General features: G+C 38.2%; 1 protein-coding gene across 4 annotated transcripts in view; it reads right to left on the reverse strand.

Annotated features, from left to right (window-relative positions):
• Positions 1-13,633, reverse strand: part of LYST (lysosomal trafficking regulator) — a 194,671-nt gene that overhangs the window by 147,004 nt on the left and 34,034 nt on the right. For 3 of the 4 annotated variants that reach the window (XM_049697336.1, XM_049697338.1, XM_049697337.1), the window contains exons 2-3: positions 6,694-6,783; positions 2,685-2,883 (exon numbers count right to left, since the gene is read on the reverse strand). In XM_049697336.1, coding sequence (XP_049553293.1) covers positions 2,685-2,876 — 192 coding nt within the window. In that variant the 5' untranslated portion in view covers positions 2,877-2,883; positions 6,694-6,783. Of the gene's footprint in view, positions 1-2,684; positions 2,884-6,693; positions 6,784-10,225; positions 10,483-13,633 lie in introns of all 4 variants that reach the window. The other variant, XM_049697339.1, reaches the window with a different exon arrangement.

Below are 13,633 nucleotides of genomic sequence, written 5' to 3' on the forward strand. Positions count from 1 at the left end.
TTCACTTTGCTGTACAACAGAAACTAACACAACATTGTAAAACAACTATACCCCAATTAAAAAAAAAAAAGCTAAAGTTCCTCCTGTACAGCCTCTAGTGTTTTGATTCCATTTTAAATGATTAAATCTTATGCAATTAAATTCCCCTTAAAGAACCAAAAGATCATTCTCCATTTTCTGGTTTAAACAATTAACTTTGAGAAGTCTCTTTTTTTTTTTTTTTTTTTTTGCGGTACGCGGGCCTCTCACTGTTGTGGCCTCTCCCGTTGTGGAGCACAGGCTCCGGACGCGCAGGCTCAGCAGCCATGGCTCACGGGCCCAGCCGCCCCACAGCATGCGGGATCTTTCCGGACCGGGGCACGAACCCGTGTCCCCTGCATCGGCAGGTGGACTCTCAACCACTGCGTCACCAGGGAAGCCCAAGAAGTCTCATTTTTAAAATGGCTATTTATTTTCACTCTACTTCTACTTCTTCTGTCCCTACTACCATTGCTACAGATATTCCAGAAAGTGAGTGACTGGGGGAAAGAGGGCATTAAAAAATATTACCATAGGAAAAAATGTTGTTGCAATTATGACTTGAATGCGTTCAATCATTTAATAGTACATTAAAAGATATTTCACAGCTTAAAAGAGAAAGACAGGAAGTAGATTAATGTTTGCGTAGGGCCAAGGGGCATGGGAGGGATAGGGGAGTGATGGCTAAAAGGCACCGGTTTCTATTTGAGAGGATGCAAATGTCCTAAAATTGACTGTGGTGACAGTTGCACATATGTGTGACTACATTAAAAACCACCAAATTGTACATATGAAATAGGTGAATTCTATGATATGTGAACTATAGCTCAATAAAGCTGTCATTTAAAAAAAGCCATTGAGATTCTGATTGGGATTGCATTGGAATCTATAGATCAATTTGGAGAAAACAGATATATTTACAATATTAATTTTTCCCAATACATGAAAATTATGTAGTTCTGCCCTTATTTGGGTCTTCTTTAGTTTCTCTCAACAATTTTTTATAGAATTTTATAGAGAAATTTATACATAATTTATCAGATTTATTCCTGGGTAACTGATATTTCTGATGCTACTTATATAGTATCTTAAGAAAAAAAGAGAGAAAGCACTGAATTGTCCTAATGTGGGGTAAGAAGATGAATAGAGCATGATATGCACACTAAGTCATCAAAATTTTGAAATAAAAAATCACTATATGTGGTCTAACAAATAATTTTTTCTGATTTTAAAATTTATTTATGGAAAAGTCATACAGGGCTTCCCTGGTGGCGCAGTGGTTGAGAGTCCGCCTGCCAATGCAGAGGACACGGGTTCGTGCCCCAGTCCGGGAAGATCCCACATGCCGTGGAGCGGCTAGGCCCGTGAGCCATGGCTGCTGAGCCTGCGCGTCCGGAGCCTGTGCTCCGCAACGGGAGAGGCCACAACAGTGAGAGGCCCACGTACCGCAAAAAAAAAAAAAAAAAGTCATACAAATATATAAAAATTAAATTACATTTAGTCACATTTGATAAACCACATTCAGAAAAAAGAATAAAATTATATAAACCTATATAATGTTATAAATCAATGCTACCTCAATAAAAATAAATAAAATTTAAAAATACATAAACCTGCAAATATTCTGGAAAATTCCATGACAGGTAGACACCACAATGAACAAATACGTCCTGATTTATAGTTGTTAGGTTCCTTAGCTTAGAGTGAAAACAGATACTGTTTAATTTTAGTATCTATGTTTATCCAATATATGTATTTATTAGCAAAATGCTTTCATGGCAAAGAAATTTTATTTTACAATGGTTAAGTTTACATCTAAAGCCAGTAGCATTTAAAGTGTTTAAAGCTGTCCATCATATTGGTGCTACAGAGCCCTTATTATCCTTTAAATTCAAGTTAATTGAAATATTATTATCTAACTGCATTAATTAGTAGATGGTGGACTTTTCCTTCATAAAATAAGTATTTGTTTTCTACTAAAATGAAATAGATATAAATCACATCTGGGCTTCAAGTTAACCTTGTATGAGCTACTTAATGTTTCCAGATCTCGGTCTTTCACCTACCAAAGGAGGTTAGATGAAAACATCTCCATAGTCCCAACTAGCTTTAAAATTCTGTTAATTCTGTAACAAGGAAACAGCAAAATACCATATGGTCTTACCATAGTTTAAGCAAACACAGTAGTGTATGAAAAACTAGATGTGTACAAGATGAAAGACTTAGTAATTATTAGCTTACACAAAGGATTCTCTACTTTTTTCACCCCAGAATTGGCAAGTTCCCTAGATATCATTTACACTAAACTTTTCAAAAACATACCTGATACTTACTGAAAGTGCAAATGCATGATGTTTCTGAATCGTGATCTTATCTCTACTAATAATCATAGTTATCTCACACTGGAATTAGGATAAAAAGCATAGTGTATATGAAACCATTTTAGAAGAAAGGCTATATATAACTGTAAGGTATTTTAGACATTTTGAAAAGTATCCAAATAAATAATATGTTCACAAATGGGGCTACTTTTCCTTGTCTGAGTGATGTGAGACATAGAACTTTATCTCAAAGAGACTCTCAGAAATTATGTAACCCAGAAATTACGTATCTATAATTAACTAAAATTTAGTGATGAAAAAAATGATTTGATATGAAAATGTTACCTGATCAATAATAGAATTTAGCTTGGTAAGTAACAGAAATCCTCGGCCGTGGACGAGGTATTGTCCAAGGGTTGCCATGTGTGTCTCCTCCTCTTCTTCCTCCCTGGCCCCCACTCTCTGGACCACCGCATTGCAAAGCCGGTTGACATCCGTCAGAAATTCACGTGCCAATGAGTTACTGTCAGTGCTCATGACCGAGCTATAAAATAAGTAATAGAAGAGAGATTAGAAAAACTAAAAATTATGTTTAAAACTATGTGTTTTTGTTGCTGTTTGTTTTTAACTGAAGACTAACTTTAAATTACCGGGCATTGGTATCTAGCCTTATAATCTTTTCAGACATAGTTCCGACCTAGTCAGGGGCTCCTTAAATATTCCTACATGGCAGAAATTAGTCCTGGGCGTGAAATGGCTGAGTGGAACCATGCACGGGTACGTGAAAACGCGGGGAGAGAAGACACTAGGGAGTGGTGGCAGTTAAGGTAGACGCTGACTTCCTCTCTTAAACGCCTCACTGCAGAATAAAAGTAAACGCATAACTTATAAAATATTCTTGCTGTACATGTTTTGAAAGATAAATGGATCTTTTAAAAATATAGACTGTTTTTCACTTGATAGAAGCCACAATCACTGACCCACGTCCTCAAACACATGAGGGGTGGGTGGGGAAAAGATTTACCACCAGGTGAATAAAAATACAAGAATTCTAGCAGCTGATGTTATGGCACTTCATTTCCTGCTACACATCTGAATCAAATAAAGGGCAGTGTGACATTTTAGGATTAAGGAAAACAGTACAGTAAAGCAGACAAAAGAGAGGCAAAACACAAATGTAAAGGAAAACATGTATAAATCTTCAGAAGAGGAAAAAGCATGAAGAACAAAATCCCCAAAGAATTTCAAAATAGTTTAATTTTAGGATTAAAAGTAATTTTGAGACACCCAGTTACCCTGAGAACCTTGTAACCTGACAGCTTAAATTAAATGAAATGTGTATTGCAGTCTTCCTTCACCCTTTGGGGGAAGACCTTCCATCGTCCCTGCTGAGAAGGCAGTGGGCCATGTGACTATGTCTACTGCCAAGAGGCACTGCCAGTCTCTGGGCCCGAACCAGCTGACACACACCTGATTCAGGACCAGCCAACAAATACGATGGCTGCAAGATGTGACTCGTATGGTGCAGCCTGCAAAGAGGCCTTGGCCAATCAAGTTTTCTTTCTCTCTCACAGGAATTTGAATTAGGGGCATAGTTGTGCTGGAAAGTCACAGAGAGATGACCCTGTGGTGGTCACTATGAGGTAGCTGAGGCCAACTGAGTGAAAATTAAACAAGAGGATGCAGAAAGAGATAAACATGAAAGGGAGAGACCGAAGAAATTCCTAATACTACTTTGGTTCCTATTCATTCAAGAGCCTGATGGTTTAATTCCTGGATTCCCATCAGAATTCTAGGTATTGTTACAATAACAATCCCCTCTATAATATAACAAGTACCATTATTTTAAATATTGAACATTAGGAAAAGAAAAGTATAAAAAAAGGTACATCGCTCATTATCCCAAAATGCAGCAATAGCCGCTATTATATATAATATTACTTCTTTATAAGCTTTTGTAAAGTAAAATTGTTCAATAAATCAAGTAACCTGATTTATATTCAGTCTGTATTTATCCAACTTTATTAATTTATTTCACTTAATCTGTCACTGATTTTAAGATACATAATTATTTAGTGTACCACTACAAAAGAAAAAACACTGCCAATTAAACTATAATACAATGCTTTCTTATCACTTAGAATTTTCCATACAATATCACCTTCTGGACCACCAGGACCATCCACCATGCAACATTTCTTAAGAGTGCTACCCTATTGTTCCGGGGATTTTCTTCCAAAGAGGCTGACATCATTCTGTAAGTTTTGATGCTGGTGGCTTTCTTAACCTTACCAGATGAGGTCGGTAGAAAATTTCAGAAAATAACCAGGAAACATAGAAAACTCATCAGATATAGTACAACAATTCATGTTACTCAACTGAAGCGCTGACAATGTGAACAGCTATGACCCAGGTCACCTCATGGGCACACAAGAACAACTCTTCCACAACTGCAGCCCACTGACAGTGTTTCTAAGACACCATCATTTGCAAGGCACACTGCAACTTTACGAACAATAAAAATGTGAAAAACTAAAAAACTGTGGTAATAATTCGGGCCTATCTTCAAGAAATTAAGATAATGAAAATCAATGTGAATTTTTAGACAATTAATGAGGAAATAATTTCAATCCCACTTCCCAAAAGCACAAGATGCCATGTCAGTAAAAAGTATTATAATATATGCAGAAACATTTTTCCTGATTTAAAAACGTGTATAAAATATACACACAGTTACATATATAGGGTATTACATATAGATGATCTATTACCTGCTTGTTTCATTTAGATATTTCAGAAATCTTTTCCCATGAGCTCTCTTTTACTCTGTTTAATAGTTACTCTTTTTAATACATTCCACTGCATGTATATATTACATACAGTTCATGTATTTCATTATTAGATGTACTATCACTATGTAGCCAATCTGTCACTGTTAGACATTTAGGTTATCTCTAGTTTCTTATTATCATAAACAAAGCTGAAATAAACATCCTTACAATATTTGTACATTTATCCTATTATTTCCTTGAAGTAGAAATTGCTGTTACTTCATATAATAGGCTTCACACATTTCTGTTAGGTTTATTCCAAGGTGTTTTATGGTTTTTGCCATTATTCTGAATGGGATTTTATTTTCCATTATATTGATACATTCTTACTTGGATAGAAAACTGGTATATAGGAGGCCTATAGGAAGTAGATTTATTTTGAGATATCCAAACTTTACTCATATGTCCAAACTTCTCACTGAACTCTCTTATTGATTTTCTCAGAATTTCTAGATATAAAACCCTGTCATCTACAAATAACAAAAATTCTGAATTTTTCTATCCAATATTCACACACTTTCTACTCTTTCAATTGCATGAGTACTAGCAGAACAACACTGGTAGGGGTGATGGGGACACTTTTGCTTTGCACATTAAGAAATACTTATTTCTTCCTATGCATCTAATAGGAATGCTGAATTTACCTGTTGCCTTTCAGCCATTCTAAATGTCAACTGAAAAGATGATTGCATGGTAATTTTTAAAGATTTTTTTGGAATATTTAAAATACCCAGAAAAGTGCAAAGAACGTATAACGTGAGGTTATAGCCAATGCTCAGACCTCAGATCTAGCAAGTATTAACATTATGCTATGTTCAGTTCAGTTCCCATGTGTGGGGGTGTGTGTGTGTGTGTGTATGTGTGTAAAGAACTCACACCTTATAGTACAGGAAAGCCACACTCCACCCACACCTCTTCCACCTCTCTAGTTGCTGTTTATCATTTCCATACATATTTTTATAATTTTGATATGTTACAGCCATAAAATATTCAGTACTGTTTTAGTTATTTTTAACACTTTATATAAACAGTATATTATAGGTGGGTGGGATGAATTGGGAGATTGAGATTGATACATATACTCTACTATATATAAAATAGATAACTAAGGAGAACCTACTGTAAAGCACAGGGAAGTCTACTCAGTGCTCTGTGGTGACCTAGATGGGAAGGGAATCTCAAAAAGAGTGGATATATGTGTATGTATAACTGATTCACTTTGCTGCACAGCAGAAACTAACACAACATTGTGAAGCAACAATACTCCAATAAAAATTAATAAAAAATAGTATACTATATGCATCCTCTCATAACTTTGCTTTTCCCTCTCGACATTAAGTTCATTCCTTTAAACCACTGTGCAATATGCCATGGTATGAATAAGCCACAATTTACATATCTAGAAAGTTTAGCTGTTTTCACTTTGGGGTTTAAAAATTTAATGTCACATAACTATATAGTTTCAAAGTCTTGGACTGAACCAAGGATTTTGACTGCTAATATATGTTACATTAAATACTTACCAATCTTTCAACACTTCTGTAACATTTAGGGTCTCTATGATTTGAGTTCATGAACTAGACGAAACAAATAATCTTAGAACAAAGCTTCACCTACCAAAAAAAAAAAAAGGAGAACGATATTAACAGCAATAGTAAAACAAATATTTTTAACAACTGAAGTTCTGACATAAAAACAAGAGGCCAGTCTTCATATCTGATGTATGAAACAGACAACGATTTTTTTGAATCTCAGGAACACACTAAAAAATGCCTGTAGCTTCAAGAATGGTGTCTTGAGAGATGGAGTCTTGGAACATATTTGATCTGAAGAAGGTAACCTGACTGTAGCTCCCCACGGCTCTTCTCCCAACCCCCAACTTATAACCTCCAGGTAAATCCCTACAGAGGAAGGAGAATCAGGCAACATCAGTCTTCTTAACAATGAAATCTAGGTTGAGGATATATGAGAAATCAGAAACTACTACAGCCAAACAATGAATAAATCACCACCAAATTTCCTATCCTTGTTGAATTTTTAAAAATGAATTAATCTTTTGTGTATAACACAATGAAGACTATTTCTAGAATACCAAAGGATAAATTCCTACTTCTGGGGTAGCAAGAAGGTGCTTCTCTGTAGTTTTCTCCTTCTCTACAGTTTTTACCAGGCAGAGGCATGAGAAAAAACTTCCTTATTACAGTTATAAGGCAAACATAAAGGTTTATTTTGAACCACAAGTTTATAAAATCAAAACGACCTTTAATTGCTTTAAAATGCTCAAATCTAGAGAACTGTCTTGAATTCCTTCCAGCTTGACAAACAGTTCTCGTACACACTATTCTAGGCCCTTGAGAATAGAGTAGGCAGGAAATAGGACAGAGCTGCTGTTAACACTACATAGGACTTTGTGTGAATTAGGGAAAAAGCACCTCCTCCTAGGCTGATGCAGCCCATGGCACACAGCTATCAAAGCACAGGCTAGATTTCAGTCCTACTCGCCCACTCCACTGGCCAAGCACCAGTGCATCAACTGCTCGACCAAACGAAACAGCCCTGGAATGGAGTCTCAAAACACCTTCCAGACCTGCTCCTACTGCATCATCCCTGTAGTTTTAACTCTAGAATTTGGGCGGGGAAATTATCAATCAAATCATGGAGCAGAAACTAACACACCATTGTAAAGCAATTACACTCCAATAAAGATGTAAAAAAATCATGAGCATGAGGAGGTCTTGTGTGAACTGAGCTGACTACCGGCACCCTCTAGCTTGGACTACTACATGGTGGAGCCATTTATCTCACGATACTAAAACGATTCCGGCTCACTCAGCCTGGCCATCAGAAGTGGAGGCTGACAGACAACTGGATCCATCTGTTGCTCTCTCTTACCGAGGGACATTTCTAGGCCAAGCTGAGGGATTTTTCTAATGCTCTTAAACTGACATGGCTTCTTTAGCTCCATATTTTACACGGCCCAGCTTGGATAACCACGGAGTCTCACTCCATCCAAGATCATAATCCTATCCGCCAGCACAGTCAGCTGTGCCCTCCTTCACTCTGCCATCACTCTTTATTCACAGCTGTATTCTAGCTTTTATCACCCTATATTATGCTGGGTGTCCATAAAGTCTGAAAATACAGGGTTTTTTAAAAAATAAACTGAAGATGTGCTTAGGACATTATATATTTTTGCCCCTGTTTCCAAACTACATGGACACCCTGCAGCTACTTATCTATATGACTGTCTTACCTCCTAGGTCATGAGTTCCTTAAGGCCAGGAACTGTGTCTTATTACTTTTTGCACTTTATAACTATCATGCCAAATTTTAAATTCATCATCATTACAATTTTCACCTTCTAATACAACTATTGTTATAGTGACATAATAAGTAAGACTTGCTCCCAACAATATTACTAGCATTTTTATATTCTTAAAATTTACCATAAATGAAAAGCATAATAACAAAATGCCTCTAATCATATAAATGACCTTCCCAGAAAATTAGCAGGTTTCACTTTCTCTAATTCAGTGACAGGTACAGTGATATAAATGCCCAAAACAAAACAAAACAAAACAAAACCTGACAATGTATTAGCTATAACCCCTAGTTTTATGTCATCAGAAATTTCATCAATATGCCATTTAATTAAACAAATGTTTATTGAGCATTCATTATACGCCAGCTACTATTTTTGACACTGACTATAGAGCAAAAATAAAATCCCTACCCTCACGGATTCTAGTGTGGTAGAGACAGAAAAAATAAACCCATTCTAATGTCAGGTAGTAGTACTAAGTGCTATGAAAACAAAGTAAAACAGAATAAGGGTACAGAGTGACAGGAATGCTACTTCAGATAGGGCTGGCGAGGAATGCCTGAAGATGTGATATCCGAGCAAAACCCTGAATGAAGTAAGAAAACAGCCCGTGTGGGTATCCGGGGAAAGAGTATTTCGGGGCTCTGAGATTAGTGTATGTTTGATGCACTGGATACTGAGTGAAGAGAAGAAAGAGAGAAGTTAAACATTACCACAAAAGTGAGAAAAGCCTCTCGCTCCTACTTCTCAGGGACTGAAGTAAGATGTAGAAAGAAGAAACAGGAGTGTTCCTCTGGAACTCTCGTAAGGAATGGAAGCCTCCTTCCTGCCCACCCTCCTTTCCTTGCCCCCCCCCCAAAAAAAGAGACAGAATAGCGCAGTTCACGGACAGGTAAGACTAGTTGGGAGGGAAAATAAAGTTCGCCTTTAGCTATGTCAACTTTGACGGGTCTCTCAGGAAGCAAGTAAAAGATATCAAGCAGGCAGCTGGATATACCAAACTGGGAGGATGCGACTGGTGAGTCAGTTTGGGAGTTATCAGCATATAGATGCAGTTTAATGAGACCAGATGGATGAAACAACCCAGAGCAGTGCTGTCTGGCAGAACTTCCTGCAATGATGGGGACTGTGCCTAGTGGCTATGGTATTGAACAGTAGGGACCCAGAGAATGAGTGTAAGTGGGGCAGAGAAGAGGTTCTAGGACTGAGCCCTGGGGTTAACACCACTGACTCAAGGAGATTCCAGCATAGGAGACCAGGAAGAAATAACATGTGAGGCGGGAAAAAAAAATCAGGAGTGGTCCTTCCCAGAAACCAGGGGAGGAAAACTTGAAACAGGAAAGATTGATCAACTGTGTCAAATACCGCTGAGAGGTTGAGTAAGATGGAAACCGGGAACTGACCGCTGGATTTAGCAACACTGAAGTTACAGACAACCGTGTCAAAGCGTGGCCTCAGTGGAGTCGCAAAGAGCGGTGAAGAAATGGAGGCAAGGGGTCTAGAAAACTCCTTAGAGAAGCTCTGCCCAAAAGGGTAGCAAGGAAATGGGTGGTAGATTGAAAGGGACATTGGATAGGGGAGTCGTTGTTGGCTGTTTCTTTTTTTTTTTTTTTTAAGAGAAAAAGATATAACAGCATGTTTGTAAGCTGAGATATCATAGCATGTTTGTACAGCATGTTTCTCCAACAGAGAAAGGAAAATAGATGAAAAACTAGAATGAGAGGAGATAATACCAGGGCCAACGAGGAGGCAAAATGAAGAGGATCCAATGTGCAAGCGGAAGCAACGGTGACAGTTCATCCGATGGAGTGAGAAGCATGACAGAGTCCATGAGTACAGATGCAGGAACACTCGTGTATCTGGCAGTGGGAGGACCAAGATCTGGAGGCTTCTATCTTCTCAGTGAAATAAACCACAAGTTTACCAGCTGAGAGTCAGAAGTGAGAGGTGTTTTAATCTGATGAGTGGAACAGGGTCAAAACTGCAGCCCCTAAAAGATTTCCCACATGGCTGCCAGTTAGTAACTAAGATCAAGTTCTGCTGTTCAGTAACTGTACCCATACTATAGTCCCACTCTCCACTGTGTCCCCAAGAACAAAATGATAGAACAGATGATGTCAAACACCTTGTGGAAATCTACGTATGTTACAGCTACAGCACTTTCCTGATGTGTATCTGTACATCCCCATCAAAAGTAGAAACTGGGTGATCTGCATGAATTAGTTTTAGAGAATCTCCTTAACCTTTACCGCCCGTCTAGTCCTTCTGTAAACGTTTGCAAATCTTTTAAAATGATCGCTAGAATCTTTTGTGAAGGTAACTTCAAACTCACTAAAATCTATGGAATCTACACTCTTTTTTATAATTTTGGAACTTTACTCCTCCACAGTCTTCTGAAATTTTTCAAATTTACCATAATAACTCAAAGATTACCAGTTCAGCAATGATATTAACAAATTTTCTCAGAACCTGAACCTGGGATGTGAATTCATTTAGAGCAACCAGAGATTCTGATACAATCTCCTCCTCACTCTTGGGCTTCTTACTTCTACACTTATTAGTCTGTGTGTAGACCGTTCTTCGTGTCAGAGAAGACAGAAAGAAAACAGAAGTTGAGAAGTTTCATTTACTCTCTGTATCTGATTATAGGGTCAGTTTGTTTCAAGGAAGAATCTATTATTTGCCTGTTGTTTTCATCTTCTATATATAAAATGTAAAAAGGTCAGCCTTAACCTTTTTCAAAACCTCAGCTCATTATTTTCAGAGGTTTGTGTTCCTCTTTTATATATAAATAATTTTGTTTTTGTTATTTGTTTCATATCCTTCTTCTGCACGTTATTTTAAAATCTGAGTTCAATTGGCCACTTTACCTCTACCTTCCTCACATATTATTTCCAATTGTTCCATAAAGACCAGTCTATGGTCATCTTACAACCACTTTCCGTTCTAGAAACTGTATCCATGGCACCTTACCTATCTTTTCTTTGAACTTTAGGAACTCTGCATTTCCAATTCTCTATATTCCAGCTTTGCTTCATATTCTTCTTCCTGTTTATTATGTATTCATTTAGCTATCATTTACTAAACACTCCCTTTGTGCCAGGTACTAAGAACACACACTGTGAAAGCAGTCCCAGTCTCTGCCCCTCAGGAAGATCACGTTATGGTGGCAAAGGCAAACCAACACACAGGGTACTGCATACTGATAAGGTGCACTGAACCCAATCTGAGGAGTCAGGGAAGCTTCATGAAGGAGATAATCTTCAAGAAAAAGCAGAACAGGTAAAGGGAGACAAGGAGAGAAGAAAGGCATTACAGACAGGAAGAGAGGCTCAAGTCAAGTCCTTGGAAGAATTACAATAAGTTTGGTACCAAAAAGCAAAATGAGCAGCAGGAAAACAAGGATGGAGAGAATGGTGACCCAGGATAAATAAAAGGATTTATTGATGCGCTTGTAAACGTGAATTTCTGATGGTGTCAATTTCCTCAGCTATTTGAGATTCTCCAGCAGCATTCAGCTGCTTGGATCTAACAGGAGAGAATACAGATTGTATCACTGGTCTTGAAATGAGGGTTTTGGTGGGTGAAGGCAGCAGAAGCGTAAGTGGAAGGGAATCAGGGGTACAGGTGAAAGAACGATCCATATGGTCAAAATGTGTACAGGCTGGGCAGGGAAGAGAAAGACGCCAGGCAAATGTTGACACACAGGTAATCAATCCCTATGAGAGAGAAGAACAGAGAATGTGCTACGGAAGATACTGGAATTCGCAGATTTTTGAAGCAAGCAGTTCCAGATGATGACAACATCCAGACTGTGACCCTGCAAGTCAGTGTCTGAGGTGAAGTGAAAGGTCACTGTAGCCAAGTAACCATGAAGCTAGTTTTCTGGACAACAGATCACTATAAGCTCTTGAAAGCTCCTTGATGACAGGGAATTTTTCTGTTGCATTTACTGCTAAATCTACAGCATCTAGAATAGTACGTGGCACAGAGAAGGCAATCATTTGAATGAATGACATGACTTTTCTCTCAGGATTCCCATTATGTTCACTGTCTAACTAAGCCCTCGCAGTGGGTCAAAATTAGGCTCAGAGTATCAGCTCCCCGATTACTTCCTTCACCTTCTGGAAATGAAATAGTCAACAACATAAGTTTTGCTTTATTGAGTGAGACTTCCCACAGACATTTGGATAGCTGACTTTGATATTTTAGCTCTGATCTGCTTCTGTGATTCATTTCTACAACCTATTATCCAAAAGATCACAGAATTAAGCTTTCACCCTCAGTCTTGTGGATTTTCAAACATTTATTTTCTTGACATATAGAATGACTACACCTGCCCCTACACCAAGCCATTACTACATACATTCTTCACCTTTCAGCATTTGAAAAGACCTTGTCACTTCTATGTTTTAATCAGTGCAACCAATGATATTATATTTACCATTGAAGATAAAATCTCAAGCTCAACAGGACTTCCCTGGCGGCGCAGTGGTTAAGAATCTGCCAGCCAGTGCAGGGGACACGGGTTCAATCCCTGGTCTGGGAAGATCCCATATGCCGCGGAGCAACTAAGCCCGTGCGCCACAACTACTGAGCCTGTGCTCTAGAGCCCGCGAGCCACAACTACTGAGTCTGAGAGCCACAACTGCTGAAGCCTGCGCGCCTAGAGCCTGTGCTCCGAAACAAGAGAAGCCACCGCAATGAGAAGCCCGCGCACCGCAACGAAGAGTAGCCCCCGCTCGCCACAACTAGAGAAAAGCCCATGTGCAACGAAGACCCAACAAAGCCGTAAATAAATAAATTAAAAAAAAAAAATCTCAAGCTCAACAATATGGCAAGAAGTACTCCAAAGGTCACCAAGTTTCCTTCTCAAGAACTGTCAAATAACAAGTGGCCATGGTGATAAGAAGGGCGGAGTCCATTGTGCTACAGTTCACTTTTTCACTAATTCATCCATTCATTAATTCAACCAATATTTATTACTTATTCAATAAATATTTACGAGTCTGATTACTCATTCTATTTTTTTTAGTTTCTGAATCTGTTCTGAATAGTCAGATTGTCAACATTGTGACAGTGGTGAAAACAAAGGCGGCAGATTTGGAATCAAGCAATTACTAGCCAGTCACACAGAGGTG

The sequence above is a fragment of the Orcinus orca genome, chromosome 14, assembly GCF_937001465.1.
Source record: "Orcinus orca chromosome 14, mOrcOrc1.1, whole genome shotgun sequence".
In the NCBI taxonomy this organism is placed as follows: Eukaryota; Metazoa; Chordata; class Mammalia; order Artiodactyla; family Delphinidae; genus Orcinus; species Orcinus orca.